The sequence below is a fragment of the Trachinotus anak genome, unplaced genomic scaffold (assembly GCF_046630095.1).
Source record: "Trachinotus anak isolate AG129_WGS33_773 ecotype Australia unplaced genomic scaffold, CSIRO_AGI_Tana_v1 ptg000023l, whole genome shotgun sequence".
NCBI classification, from domain to species: Eukaryota; Metazoa; Chordata; class Actinopteri; order Carangiformes; family Carangidae; genus Trachinotus; species Trachinotus anak.
The window spans coordinates 9,367,733-9,381,503 of record NW_027273874.1 but is presented as its reverse complement, the minus strand read 5'-3'; the positions used below and the strand labels follow the sequence as shown (position 1 = coordinate 9,381,503).

Below are 13,771 nucleotides of genomic sequence, written 5' to 3'. Positions count from 1 at the left end.
GGTTCATTGAATCACATCAGCCAGAGAAATTAGCTTTGTTTCTACTGTGAAGCAGTTACTTTATAATACAATTATTTATATATAAATATACAGTTACATTTGCTGTCGAACCAAATGTTATGATTTTACATTCTTTTTGAAACACCGATTTCTGATCAAGTTTGAGTGGAATTGTCTTTTAAACGATGAAAGAAGACGGACATGGGAACTATTGGCGAAGATCTTGGTTTCTACTCGGATGACATTTGTGCACGCACCAAACCGGAAGCGTGTCCCTCTACGAAGGACCGGTCCAGTCGCTGGCGGGATTCGCTCTTTCCAAACAGCTCTGAACCTGTGGCTGGATGAGGAGAGGCGCCGCGGACTCGACCGAGAGTCCGAGGGAAATGTCTAAAGCCGAGGTTCTGAGAGGATTCGTCACCGAGAGACTCGCCGCCGCCTCCCAGGAAATCTTAGCGGCCGTGGACAGAATCGTAGCCGAGTACGAGGAGGAGGCTTCGGGCTTCAGACGCGAGATCGCCCGGCAGAGGAGACTGCTGGAAGCTGCTCTGCAGCCTCGGGTCATACTCAACAAAACCGGTGAGTGTTGGTGTTTTGGAGTAAAAAAAATGAATTCAGAAACAGCAAAACACTGAAACCTTCACGCCGAACTACATTTAAATATCCTGTAATTTAACGTTTACTTGTCTATATGGAAACGCGTACGTGAAATTACAGATATTGAGACGGTTCTTTAATCAAGGTGACCTACTCTTTAAACCTGCCTTGTTGTAATCGACCAACGAGGTCATGATTTAACCTGATGATTGAAATGATCCTCATATTCCTCTGTTTTGGAGCTCGGCTTCTTCTGCAGCGTTTAGCTGGGGCCGGCTCTGTTGATCACAGAAGTCCGCACATTCATGGTTGTTTTCCCCACACATCTTGCTGCTTTGTGGTGATGTTGCATCCCGAATTCATGGACAGACACCACCGTTTAAGGTGCAGGTGTTGAACCATGTGTTCCTCACATACAGACTTCAACATTATGATAGAGAAATATGAACAGCACAGTTCGGGGATGGAGTTCTGCAGATAAGTTCCTGGTTCAGGATGTAACAGTCTATAGCAGAACACGTTTGACAGACTCAACAAGTTCTACTATTGTAACAATAGTATTGATACCAGTCTCACTCCTTCTACTAATCATGAGGATCATAATAACAATGACTGTGATTCATGTGTGTTCAGTTTTTATGCACAGTTGGTTTTAACACTTCTGCTCAAGAGTTTCCAAATGAAATCCTCCCAATCACAAACACATTCACCAATGTTAATTGGAAAGAAATGATTTCTGTCTTTTGTTCAGGTGCAAAGTGCAGCAGAAGCTTCAGCCATGTTGAGGAAGAGGAGGGTGAAGATGAGGATGTCAGGAACCTGGATCAGAAGAGTTCATCAAGGTTCCTACATAAACAGCTTTTGTTATCATTATCATTTTGCCAACATGAGTGAGACATGATGAACTGCTCTGTTATATTTAAGTTCATGTCTGAACCAAATATTATCTGACACATTTTCATTGTATGAAGCTGATTGACTTGAAACTAAAAGGACGACAGCCCAACTGGTGTATGAAGTCGACATCGCAGCTGCTAATATTAGATCAGAAATCTTATTCTCCACCATTTTGATGGCAAAAAATGATAATAATTAAAAAAAAAAACCCCAATGTTCATATTTAAAAATGCACAATAACAGCTAAAGCATAACACCACCACACTGTTACTGTGATGAAATGTGTAATGGAGCTTTCCTTTTATTTTGGATCATGTCTTGATATTAGCTAATTCTATAATTCAAATGTGAAACGAACTATAGTCAGGACATAATTAAAATGCAGAAAGCCAGTTCATCTTTAGGATGCACATTGTAAATAAAAAGCTAATTTCATATTCAGCTTCATCATCATTGTGTCAGGTTTTATTCTGAAAGTCTTTTCATTTTCAAACATGAATGTCAACATTATTATTTTAATCATGTGACACATTTCCACATTAACAGAAAATGAATCCTCAGTTTTATTGAGTAATGACATTTATTTTATGATATTGGCAGCTGTGGACTTGTGTAATTAACCTGCTGCTCATCTTCATCTCTCAGGTCTTTTTCCTCCAGAGATCAGTTTGAGCAGAGGAATCGCAGCAGACCTCAGATCAGTGAAACTCAGAAACACATGGACGTCAGGATCCACATCCTGGAGGACCCACAGATCACGGTGCTTTCAAAAAATGGTAATTAAAAAAGTTAAATTAATATAAATTTCATGAGAACTTATGAGAGTGAGTGAAAATGAAAGATTATCTCTGGACTGTGCACCTGGTTTTAAGGGTCACTTCACCCAAATTACAAAAGCACCCAAATGTCAGAGAAGTTGCCAAAAGCAAATTGTCTGACATTTACAAATAATTTAGAAATTTTTCACTGGAGACTTTGGATGGAGGGTGTTGCAGTGCTTCTTCAAGTCACGTTGTTGTTCTGGTGCTTTTAATAAAGTAAAGGGCCTGATTACTTCATCCATCACTGCTGCTTGTTTACAACATTAACACCACTGCAAATCTGCAAATGAATCATCACTGATCTCACTGACATTCAGTCTAAACTGTGAGTGTGTGTTTGTGTCATTGTTCCCTCCAGATGTTCAGCATCTGCTGGTGATTAAAGAGGAGGTTCCTCCTGAGTTGAGCCCTGGTCTGGATCAGGAGGACCCAGAGAGCCCACACATTAAAGAGGAACAGGAGGAACTCTGGTCCAGTCAGGAGGGAGAGCAACTTCAAGGGCCGGAGGAGGCTGATGACACCAAGGTCCCGCTCACTGCTGTCGATGTAAAGAGTGAAGATGATGAGGAGAAGCCTCAGTCCTCACAGCCTCCTCCAAGCCAAAGTGAGGAGAGCAGAGAGGCAGAGCCTCCGGACAGCAGCTCAGCTGAACAGATGGAGGCAGAAGCTGATGGAGAGGACTGTGGAGGATCTGAACCAGCCAGGAACTCAGATCCACATATTCATCTTCAACCAGATACAGATGATGATACAGATGAAGAGGTCTCAGACTCCTTTGAAACTGAAGTCAGTGATGACGATGATTGGAAGGAGACCAGAGCACCTGAGTCGGGTTTGAAAATTAATGAAGTCCATGTAAATGATCCAGGATGTGACACTGGTGAGGAGACTTTCAGCTGCTCTGAGTGCGGGAAAAGGTTTTGCAAAAAGTTTGCTCTGCAGAGACACATGAAAATCCACACAAAGGAGAGACCATATGGTTGTGATGTTTGTGGGAAAAGATTTTTGCGACATGGGAATCTTAAGGTGCACATGAGAGTCCACACAGGAGAGAAACCGTATGGTTGTGATTCATGTGGGAAAAGATATATGCAACAGGGCAATCTAACAGTGCACATGAGAGTCCACACAGGAGAGAAACCATTTGGATGCAGTTTTTGCGGGAAAAGGTTTAAGCGGCAGGGGGAACTTAACATGCACATGAAAGTCCATACAGGAGAGAAACCATTTGGTTGTGATGTTTGTGGGAAAACATTTTTGCGACAGGGGAATCTCAAGGTGCACATGAGGGGCCATTCAGGAGAGAGGCCATTTGGTTGCTGTTTTTGTGGGAAAAGATTTAAGCGACAGGATTATCTTAAGGGACATATGAGGGTCCATACAGGAGAGAAACCACTTAGCTGTGATGTTTGTGGGAAAGGATTCAACAAACAGGACCATCTTACTGGTCACATGAGAGTCCATACAGGAGAGACACCGTTTGGTTGTGATGTTTGTGGGAAAAGATTTAAACTAAAAGGGAACCTTAAAATGCACATTAGAATCCATACAGGAGAGAAGCCCTTTGGCTGTGATGTTTGTGGGAAAAGATTTACCAAACAGCATCATCTTATTGGGCACATGAGAATCCATACAGGAGAGAAACTATGTGGTTTGGATGTTTGTGGAAAAAAGATTCAGGCAACAGGTGAAACTTCAAGCGCACACGAGGAGACATGAGGAGAGGCTCTGGAGACTTTCCAGCCTTCTAAAACCCTTTTTACACCACAGTTAGCAGGTACAAATGTGTTGTTCATACATGAATAAAACTACTTAAAACAAAGACAATTGATTCCTTTTACACTGTCAGACGAGTTTGCCGCCCTGCTCGGAGTGATGTCATCACATGACCACAGAGCACACACACAGACAGAGGAGAGAAAGAGTGAGTTGTAACCACTGAGCCGCCGTGTGAGAGGCTACAGTCGGTGGTTGTGTGTTTTTGAAACTTATCTTGGGGCTGCAACTCACTCTTTCAGCTGTGGTGTTTCTGGTTTCACTGCAGCGTGCTGGACGTGTCTGTGCTCTGAAAGATGTTACAGCGGGGAAATTGATAATAATACATTTGCTCTCCTCTTGTTTACAGAGTGGGCACATAGCAGGAAAACTTAGTACTGCTACTGGTCGCTTGTCCTCACCTCTGACATAGGTGTGCAGGACATGTGATTGTATTATTATGTAAATGCAAACATTGACTTGGGGGAGTTATTTCAGGTTGTGTTTTATGACCTGAACATTTTAACAACACTGTGATATTTTCATTCGGTTTCATCACTAGTCCACACAGGAGAGAAACCGTTCCATTGTAGTTTTTGTGGCAAACAGTTGCATCATTCAAACCGCAAAAAACATTTTATGACATGTAAACACAAATGTGTGACTGGTGGCAGCAGCAATAAATGAAGCTTCAGAGTTGCTGGTGCTCATTCTGTAGTTTCTTTTGTTGTTCACTTGGTTTTATCATCTTTCATATTTGTATTTTGAATATTTGAAAATGTATACTTAACTGAACTGTACTGTATCCTGGTATTAAAAAAACTGTAAGAAAAAGTCATCGATACACAGTTGATTCAAATATACTAACACATTAACATGCTAACAAATGACTGATATTAGTGGGTCAGAATACTGTAAACACTCAGAAGTCCAACGTGCTTGTTGAATTGTCAGGTAACTTTGGTAACCCACTACTGTTAGACACCGAATATTTTAACAGAACAATGAAGTGCAACACTATGAATGACCTCCAGAAGAGACTGTTTGAAAATGCTATCCCCTGTTGTCCCCATACTTGAACAATTACAGTGTGTATCCTAATTTTTATATTCTGCCCCTGCTGACAAACCATTGTTTTTTCTGCTATGATAAATGTGTACTTAACAGCATGATGCTCTGTGCAAGGGGATCCTCCTTGTTTCTTCTGTCTGCTCTTGCAATAATGATTGTAATAAAAACAAAAGTATAAAAATATTTAAATATCAATACTATGATGCAAAATATATTCTCTTATATATTTTATTTAAGTACTTATCCACCACTGACTGTAGTTGCCAAGACATGTACTATTTTCATTGTATTCAGGAGATTTTCTTCTTAAAGGCCCAATTGAGGTATATCTTGAGTGGAATTTTCTTTTTATTGATGAAAGGAGAAGAAACTGAACTCTTGTGGCAGGTCTTGGTTTCTACTCGGTTGACATGTATGCACGTACCCATACTGTAGTTACTGCGATGATTAATGGTGATGATTAATTTTTGGCGTAAAAATTGAATCTAGGAACAAGTCCCGGTTTGTAGAGAACGGTCGTGTCGAACTTCGATAAAGTTGGAAAGATGTTCACAGATTCCAAGTTCCCGGTTCAACGAGAACTAAAACGTTGAACCACAAGCGACAGCTCGTACACAAGCAGCTGCAACTCAGTTTTCATCAAAACAAGAGCAGCTGGAGAAATAACAGAATGAGTCAAGTGAGCAGGAGCCGTGTGCAAAGCAAAGTGCAATACCGAGAACACTTACTACATATCTATTCAGTCACTTCCGCCTTGTACACTGCCACATAAATCATGCCAGACATTAATGAGCTGCTGATTGTTATGCTACAACACTTCATTTGGAAAAATGTGCTAATACATAGCATAACAACCATATGGGAGACCATATGGTTGTTATGTTTGTGGGAAAAAATTTAAGCAACAGGGTCATCTTACCACACACGAGAGTCCATACAGGAGAGAAACCATTTGGTTGTGATGACTCAATTATAGTTAAAACAGCACTAAACGTGATGAGATGTAAACAGAAGTATTTTAATGAGGACAGCAGCGGTAAGTGAAGCTGCAGCGTTGCTTGTTGAAGTGAACTGGAAGAGCTCATTGCAGCATAATTACAATGCAGGGCAGAGGTAAAATTCACTGTGGAAGTTTGTATGTAAGAGTAATATGTCAAATTTACTAAGTTAAATGTAACATTTTTTATTTGTGAAATAAATTCAGAATTAATTAACTATGAATTTGAACTTTTTTTGTCTGCAGCCTGGTTGTGGTGTTAAGTGATGTGTGACATTGGCCATTGAGCATATTATCCAATTAAAAGTGTTTGCCTCTCTTGTTTTTAAACATTATAAGATATAAATTAACAGTTTGATTCAGACCAGAATTCATTCTGCACTGTTGATGTACTGATAGGGTAAAAAATGCCATGGTAACAATAACAACAACGAACAGTCATGGATAGTAGAAACAACATAAACTGCTCCTGTCACATGGGAATCGAACACCGCTCTCCTGGGTCATATTCATCCATCCACCCCAACCTCCTCCTGACGTGGACTTTGTCGCTCTATAAACTACGTCACCGCACTTTTCCCTTTGCTCCTGTCATCATTATTAGGACCACTGTGTGTCGCCTAGCAACAGAACCGAACTATGGGTCATAGTGACCTGCTGACAGACGACCTGTGGCTCATTTTTTGCAGAACATTCTCCTTTGGGTGAAAAAATGGCAAGTGCATGCGCTGCAGAAATTCCTTGAAAAGATGACCGTACTTTCACATCTCCAGACCTTCCCACCATGCACTCTGCACAGTCTGCAGTGCTGATGCTATCAGTTACCAAGGATCAGCAGGTTATAACTGAACTCTTGATGCTGTGCATTTTCAGACAAATGTCTATGTGGTGGCAAGATGTTGAAATGGGGATACAAGGGATACAGTTACAACAAAAAACTCCCGCTGGATAGAGGTACATCCCCAGGATGAAAATAACATGGAGTGCTCTTATTGATCTCTTGCTTGTAATGGGAGTGGCAGGAGCAACAGCTACACTTGCTGCCCGTAGACTACTGTACTCTGCCTTCAGACCTTCTTTTGAACTTACTCATTGACATTGAGGAAAGAAAATATCATTGCACCTACACAGACATGACATAACTTAGAGAAACAACCTGGTGGGACTAACAGGACAAAAGGAGAACCCCCTTTCTATCAGAATGTGTCGTTTGAGCATTAATTCAAGACCAGAATCAGAAAATCAACAGACATTATCCAAGACTGTCCCTCCATCATCTGTTTTTAGAGTTTAAACCGGCTTGTAATAGAAAATGCACATATTTCTATGTTAAATGAGAATATGTTGTGTGTTTAAATTAAGGCAGCAGCAAATAAAATTAGTGACATCTAGTGGCCAACTGTTGATACTGCATTTGCATGGAAAGCGTTGATTCACCTTGCTGAAACTATCCTTCGTATTTTCATAAAAAGAAGAGCATGACAAAAAAAAAAAAAAATAAAATCAGAGAATATATGGTGAAAATGCTCCAGTGGGATATTCAAAATATACTTTTTCTAAATCTTATTCTGTGGTCCCAGTGTATCCAGTTTCCAAGGTTACAATAATGAAAAATGTATAATATAAGTAATAAACTCAAATAAATTCAAGTTCAAAACATAACAGATGAATATAAACTTTAAATCAACAGCTAATCACAGGTTTGTGAAGCAACAGGTGAGAGGAATCAGATCAGAGTCCAGACTCTGCTGGGCTCGACTGAACTCTGCTGGTAAAACTGATCTCCAGGACGTCCTGTGTTGAATTTCTGTGTGCAGTATTTTCTACTTGTATTTGTTTATTTATTTAGTTATTCATTAATTCATGTATTCATTTAGATTACGACAGAAGAAACAGAAGGAACGCCTGACGCAGCTCTTGGTTTCTACTCGGATGACATTAATGCACGTACCCAAACCGGAAAAGTGTCAAGCTGCTCCACAACACAAAGAGGAGTTAAGATTTCTCCATGAACCTGTGGCTGGATGAGGAGAGGCGCCGCGGACTCGACCGAGAGTCCGAGGGAAATGTCTAAAGCCGAGGTTCTGAGAGGATTCGTCACCGAGAGACTCGCCGCCGCCTCCCAGGAAATCTTAGCGGCCGTGGACAGAATCGTAGCCGAGTACGAGGAGGAGGCTTCGGGCTTCAGACGCGAGATCGCCCGGCAGAGGAGACTGCTGGAAGCTGCTCTGCAGCCTCGGGTCACACCCAATAAAGCCGGTAAGTCGTTCCATTTTTTGCATAAAAATGTCAACCCAGGGACACCAACGCTCCGGTTTGTGGAGAAAAAGGCCACATCGAACTACATTTAAATATCTTGTAATTTAACGATAACTTGTCTGTCTATAAATTTGCATTCCTGAAATTACAAAAACTAAGTCGGTTCTTTAATCAGTGTCGATTGACTGACAAGTTCATAATTTAACCTCATGATTTGAAATGATCCGTATATTCCTCTGTTTTCGAGCTCGGCTGCTTCTGTCCTGGGCTCTGTGGATCACCGAAGTCCGCACATTTATGGTTATTTTCCCCACACATCCTGCTCTTTTGTCGTTTTTTTGCATGCCGAATTTACGGTGAGACACCAGTGTTTTAGGTCAAGGTGTTGAATCATGTCTCCTCACATACAGACTTCAACATTATGATAGAGAAATAGGAATAACATACTTTGGGGGTGGAGTTTTGCAGATGTGCTTCTATTTCAGGTTGTAAGTCTATAGCAGAACATGTTCGACAGACTCAACAAGTTCTACTATTGTAAGGACTAACAATAGTATTGATACTAATCATACTCCTACTACTGCTAATGATGATGATAATAAAAATAATGACAGTGACACATTAGTTAGTGTTTACTTTGGTTTCAGTGAGCTCTAACCCACACAGCACTGTTATATATGACATATATGTCCCTATATCAAGATTGATGTCGCCATATATATCACTTATATTATTATCACATATATTCATCCTCCAGATAAATGAAGATATAAGTTACTAACATTTAAAAAATACCCACAGCTTTAGAACAGGAACATTTGAATAGAATATTTTGGGGACTGAGTTTTGCAGACAAGCTTCTAATTCAGGATTTAACAACCAGTTCTACTATTGTAAGGAGCAACAATAGTATTGAAACTACCACCAATAATAATGATAGTGACACATTAATTTGCTTCCAAGTTACATGCAAAGTTGGTTACAGTGAGCTAGAATAAAGTATCACTTCTGCTCAAAATTGCAGTCACACAAATGTTCAGCAAGGAGATGATTGATGTCTTTTGTTCAGGTGTGAAGCGCAGCAGGAGCCTCTGCCATGCTGAGGAAGAGGACGGTGAAGATAGGGACGATGACTCCCTGGAGAACCCAGAAGATCTGAATAACAGTCCATCAAGGTTCCTACATTTCTAACTTTTGTTATTGTTATAGTTTTTATCTACATGAGAGTGAGATGTGATATGTATGAGTGTCTATGAAATGTAAAGCCTACTCTCCTTTATTTTACTCCTTTATTATTGCAGGTGTACTGCTGTCTGATTGACTGTGTAAATTCATGCTTGTACACAACATGACCATAGTGTTAATGTGATTAAATGTGCAACGGCTCTCAAATTTTATTTTGAATTATGTTTTTTTTTTTTTTTTTTTTTAGCTAATTTTTTGTGATGAAACTGTTCCCAGGACATAATTCAAATTTAAAATTTTAGGAATCACATTGTAAATAAAAATCTAATTTCATATTCAGTTTTATTCTGAAAATGATTTCTCAATGGAATTTTATCATGGAAACTTTGCATTTTTACAATTATTATTTAATCATGTGACACATTTCCACATAAACAGAAAGTGAATCCTCAGTTTTATTGAGTAATGACATTTATTTTATAATATTGGCAGCTGTGGACTTTATAACTAAGCTGCTGCTCATCTTCATCTTTCAGGTCTTTTTCCTCCAGAGATCAGTTTGAGCAGAGGAATCACAGCAGAGCTCAGATCAGTGAAGCTCAGAACCATGTGGACCTCAGGATCCGCATCCTGGAGGACCCACGGACTGAAGTACTTTCAAAAAATGGTAATTTTACAAAATAAATTAATAAACGTTAATTGGGACTGAAGATTCAGGGACACTTATTACTTCAGTGGGTTTGAAACTACACAACTTGAAATATTTTCCCCTCTTGAATCCAGGCTTTTCAAAAAATAGTGTCAGGTGCATGTAGCCAGAATCAAACACAACATTTCATAGAAAAAATGCCCAAAACTGTAGAAGAGGCTCTTCACCTGTAGAAAATAACCATATTATGGTGACACACTGTGAACAACAGGGACCAGTCAGGAGAAGACAGAAGGTAAAAGGCAAAAGGTCTTTCACATGAACTCATCTGCCAGCAAGTAAAGGGAAAGTGGTCTCAGGCTTTCTTTTCTCAGACCCACTGTTTACTCTCATTTGAAGGAGCCTAAATATCAGATACCATGACTTTAAAACAGTTTGGGAACAGCTGATCTAAACCACTGCCCGGTCTTTCCTGACAGTAAAAACTAATCGTCACGCTCGTCTCTCCTCTGTCAGTTCTGAAGAAATGTCCGCTGCTGAAGCTGAGGTGTCCTCAAGGTCTGCAGGAGGCGGACTTCTTGGACCTGCTGAGGTCCACCTTCCCTCAGCTGGGTGGAGACAACAAACCTTTTGACATCTTCACGTCCAACAAGAGACGGAGATTAAAGCGTCTGAAACTAAAGGCGGTGACACCGCAGGAGATCCACAGACACATCAGCAGTGGGGGGGGGGCGTCAACTCTCTTCATCAGACTCAAGGTAGTTTGTTTGGACACTTGGCTTTTAAGAGAAATCAGCATTTGTAAGTTTTTGAAAGAAGGAGTACATTTTTTTTGCATGTTATAGATGCAAGGTGCAATCAGACCTCTTTATTTTTCCAGGCACAAACTGAGGCCAGCGAGGAAGAGGTCCATCCTCTACAGACAAAAGACAGCAGCACTGAAGACTCTTCATCCACTGCTGCCTTGTTGAGATGTGTTCAAACGAGGCCACAAACAAGGTCATTTGAAATGAATGTCACCAAGCACTGTACAATTTTACAGTTCTGTGAGGGTGTGTGACCCACCTCGGACAAAGGTCACATCCTATGACAGTAGTAAGATCACTGAGCTCTGCAGTGTAACCCAGTCTAGCCAGATAGTTGTCAGTGGAGATTGCATGGCTGTGTGCTGGTGTTATGAAGCTATTACCAATGGGTGTGTGTGAATGTGCTGGAACCATCAATTATAAAAGTTGTCCTAAGGCTTTGGGCCGTGCAGTATTATCTACAGCAACATAATATCAGACAGACTTTAAACCCTCTTAACTCTCTGTTTGGTTTCCCACAGCAGCCCCGTCCAGGAGGTCGAAGGGAGCAGAGTGGACGATCTGTCCTGCGGCCCAACATCGCAGCAACAAGACCCGGTAAGAGAGGAAGCTGATGTTGAAGATTGCTGGATAACACAACAAGCTGAGGTCTCCGAGTCCCGCTCCGCAGCTGAAAGTAAAGGGGACGCTAGTGATGATGATGAAAGAGAAGAGGCGAATGACAGCGATGATGATTGGAAACCAGACGACTACGATGAGGAGCTGAGGGAAAGTGACTCAGAGCTGCAGTCAAAGACGACAAAGAAACAAAAACCCGGGTGTTCTGGTGCCAAGGCCACTGAGTCAAAGACTGAAAACAGTGATGCTGCTCTCTCCTGCAAAGTCTGCAGAGCTGTGCACCAATCACAAGTCACCTTTGTGAAACATGCCTGGAGTCACGTGGATGATCCGGGAAGTCTTTGCGGAGTCTGTGGAGAGCGTTCAGAGTCTGTGGAGGCGTTGAAGCATCATCTTCAAAATCACCACAAAACTGACGACTGTCACATCTGTGGAGAGTCTTTCCTCAGTATGCTCAGCCTCAGTGAGCACGTGGCTGCCCACCGAGGGGAGAGACCATACAAATGCGATGTTTGCCATGCTGCCTTTGCATTAATGGCGTCCCTGGAGAACCATCAGAAACTCCATGAGGACGGTAAGCTTCACAAATGCTACACCTGCCACAAAGTGTTTGAACTGAAGGAAGAGTTAAAAGCTCACCGCAGGATTCACAACAAAAAGAGGTCGCACCTCTGTGGCGTGTGTGGGAAATCCCTCAGCGACCACAGGTCTTTGTCCCGCCACAAGATGATTCACTCTGGAGAAAGACCTCACAGCTGTCAGGTTTGTGGGAGGAGTTTCAAACTTCCCGGGACGCTGAGACAACATGAGAAGATTCACATGGACAGAGAGAGATCATACCTCTGCGACGTTTGCTGCAAAATGTTTCTGACGTGCAAACAGCTACAGATTCACATGAGGACGCACACCAACGAGAAGCCGTACCACTGTGGTGAATGCGGCAAGGGATTCACCACCAAGGGACCCTTGACTGTCCACATGCGGGTCCACACGGGAGAGACACCGTACCGCTGCCCCGACTGTGGGTGGTCCTTCAAACGCAAGATTAATCTGGACAACCACGTGACAGTGCATTCCGGCGTGAAACCGTTTGTCTGTGGGATTTGTGGGAAGGCGTGCGCCCGCAAAACATACTTGACTGTCCACATGAGGACCCACAATGGGGAGAGACCATACAAGTGTACACTGTGTGACAAAGCATTTACTCAGAGCCATTGTCTGAAAACACATATGAAGAGCCACATGGTGGCAGAAACTGCTACGTAGCTCTGAAAGTTACACCTTTAACTTTCTTTTCTTTAAGCAAAACTGGGAGTGTTTGAATTTAAGTGTTTTCTTTCAGTTAAATTAACGTTTCTTTAAGTTATCTATAGGCGCCTGTATCATGAAACAACCTTGTAAGTTCACTTCATGTCACACTGATGGCTCTAATAAAATCTTGGATACATTGTTCAAATGGTAGATTAGTTTATGGACCACAGTGTTTTCAATAGCCTGCTGTTGGATTTCTATGGCAATGCTGTGAACGCACCCCGAAGTCACATCACATGGTTGGATGATTTACAACTGAAGTGGCCAAAGAAGAAAGTAAGTGACATGATCATTGACATGTCTGTAAGTCACTGTTGCTGCTAACTGTGCTAGTTTTTATCAGGTTTATAGATTCATTGTTTTAACTGTTGAATAACGGGTTAGCATGTTTGGCTCAGTTGCTTCCTGTCTTGTTTAGCCTGTAGCTACAGGTTTAAAGTTTGTGATTCAACTCTGGTGGAACAAAGGTTGTAAATGTGTGTTGGTTCATTGTTGATGGTTGGATAATTGTAAGCGGGAGCCGGGGTCAACACAATGAACAGGAGCCAACTGTATGTCAGTCAAACACCGGCTAAACACTCGCTAACGGCACTTTTTACTTCGCTAGCATCTTTGTTAATATCACTTCAAACCCAGTGCTGCGTTGTTCAGGTGCAACAGACCATAATATGATATTAGATGTGTAACAGCTGCGGTGGCGGCACAGTGGGTGTCATTAACCCTGTTAAACACCTCACTCCCTGTCACTAGTAAAGAGGCTAAAGTGAGATAAACTGATCAGACCCATTGACAGTAAATAATCTGA

At 41.5% G+C, this 13,771-nt stretch overlaps 1 protein-coding gene across 1 annotated transcript; it reads left to right on the top strand.

Annotated features, from left to right (window-relative positions):
- Positions 1–250: 250 nt before the first annotated feature.
- On the top strand, positions 251–13,105 carry LOC139606647 (zinc finger protein 62 homolog). The gene is made up of 10 exons (XM_071458908.1): positions 251–579; positions 1,349–1,439; positions 2,140–2,270; positions 2,674–4,031; positions 8,154–8,397; positions 9,467–9,572; positions 10,119–10,249; positions 10,748–10,989; positions 11,112–11,230; positions 11,559–13,105. Exons 1-10 carry the CDS (start codon positions 345–347, stop codon positions 12,919–12,921), a joined length of 4,020 nt encoding a protein of 1,339 aa, XP_071315009.1. The 5' UTR covers positions 251–344; the 3' UTR covers positions 12,922–13,105.
- Positions 13,106–13,771: the final 666 nt, after the last annotated feature.

Coding starts and splice junctions, on each gene's coding strand:
- LOC139606647 (XM_071458908.1), top strand. CDS start 345: ATGAGGAGAGGCGCCGCGGACTCGACCGAGAGTCCGAGGGAAATGTCT. Junction 580..1,348: donor GGTCATACTCAACAAAACCG/GTGAGTGTTGGT, acceptor TCTTTTGTTCAG/GTGCAAAGTGCAGCAGAAGC. Junction 4,032..8,153: donor CAAGCGCACACGAGGAGACA/TGAGGAGAGGCT, acceptor TCTCCATGAACC/TGTGGCTGGATGAGGAGAGG.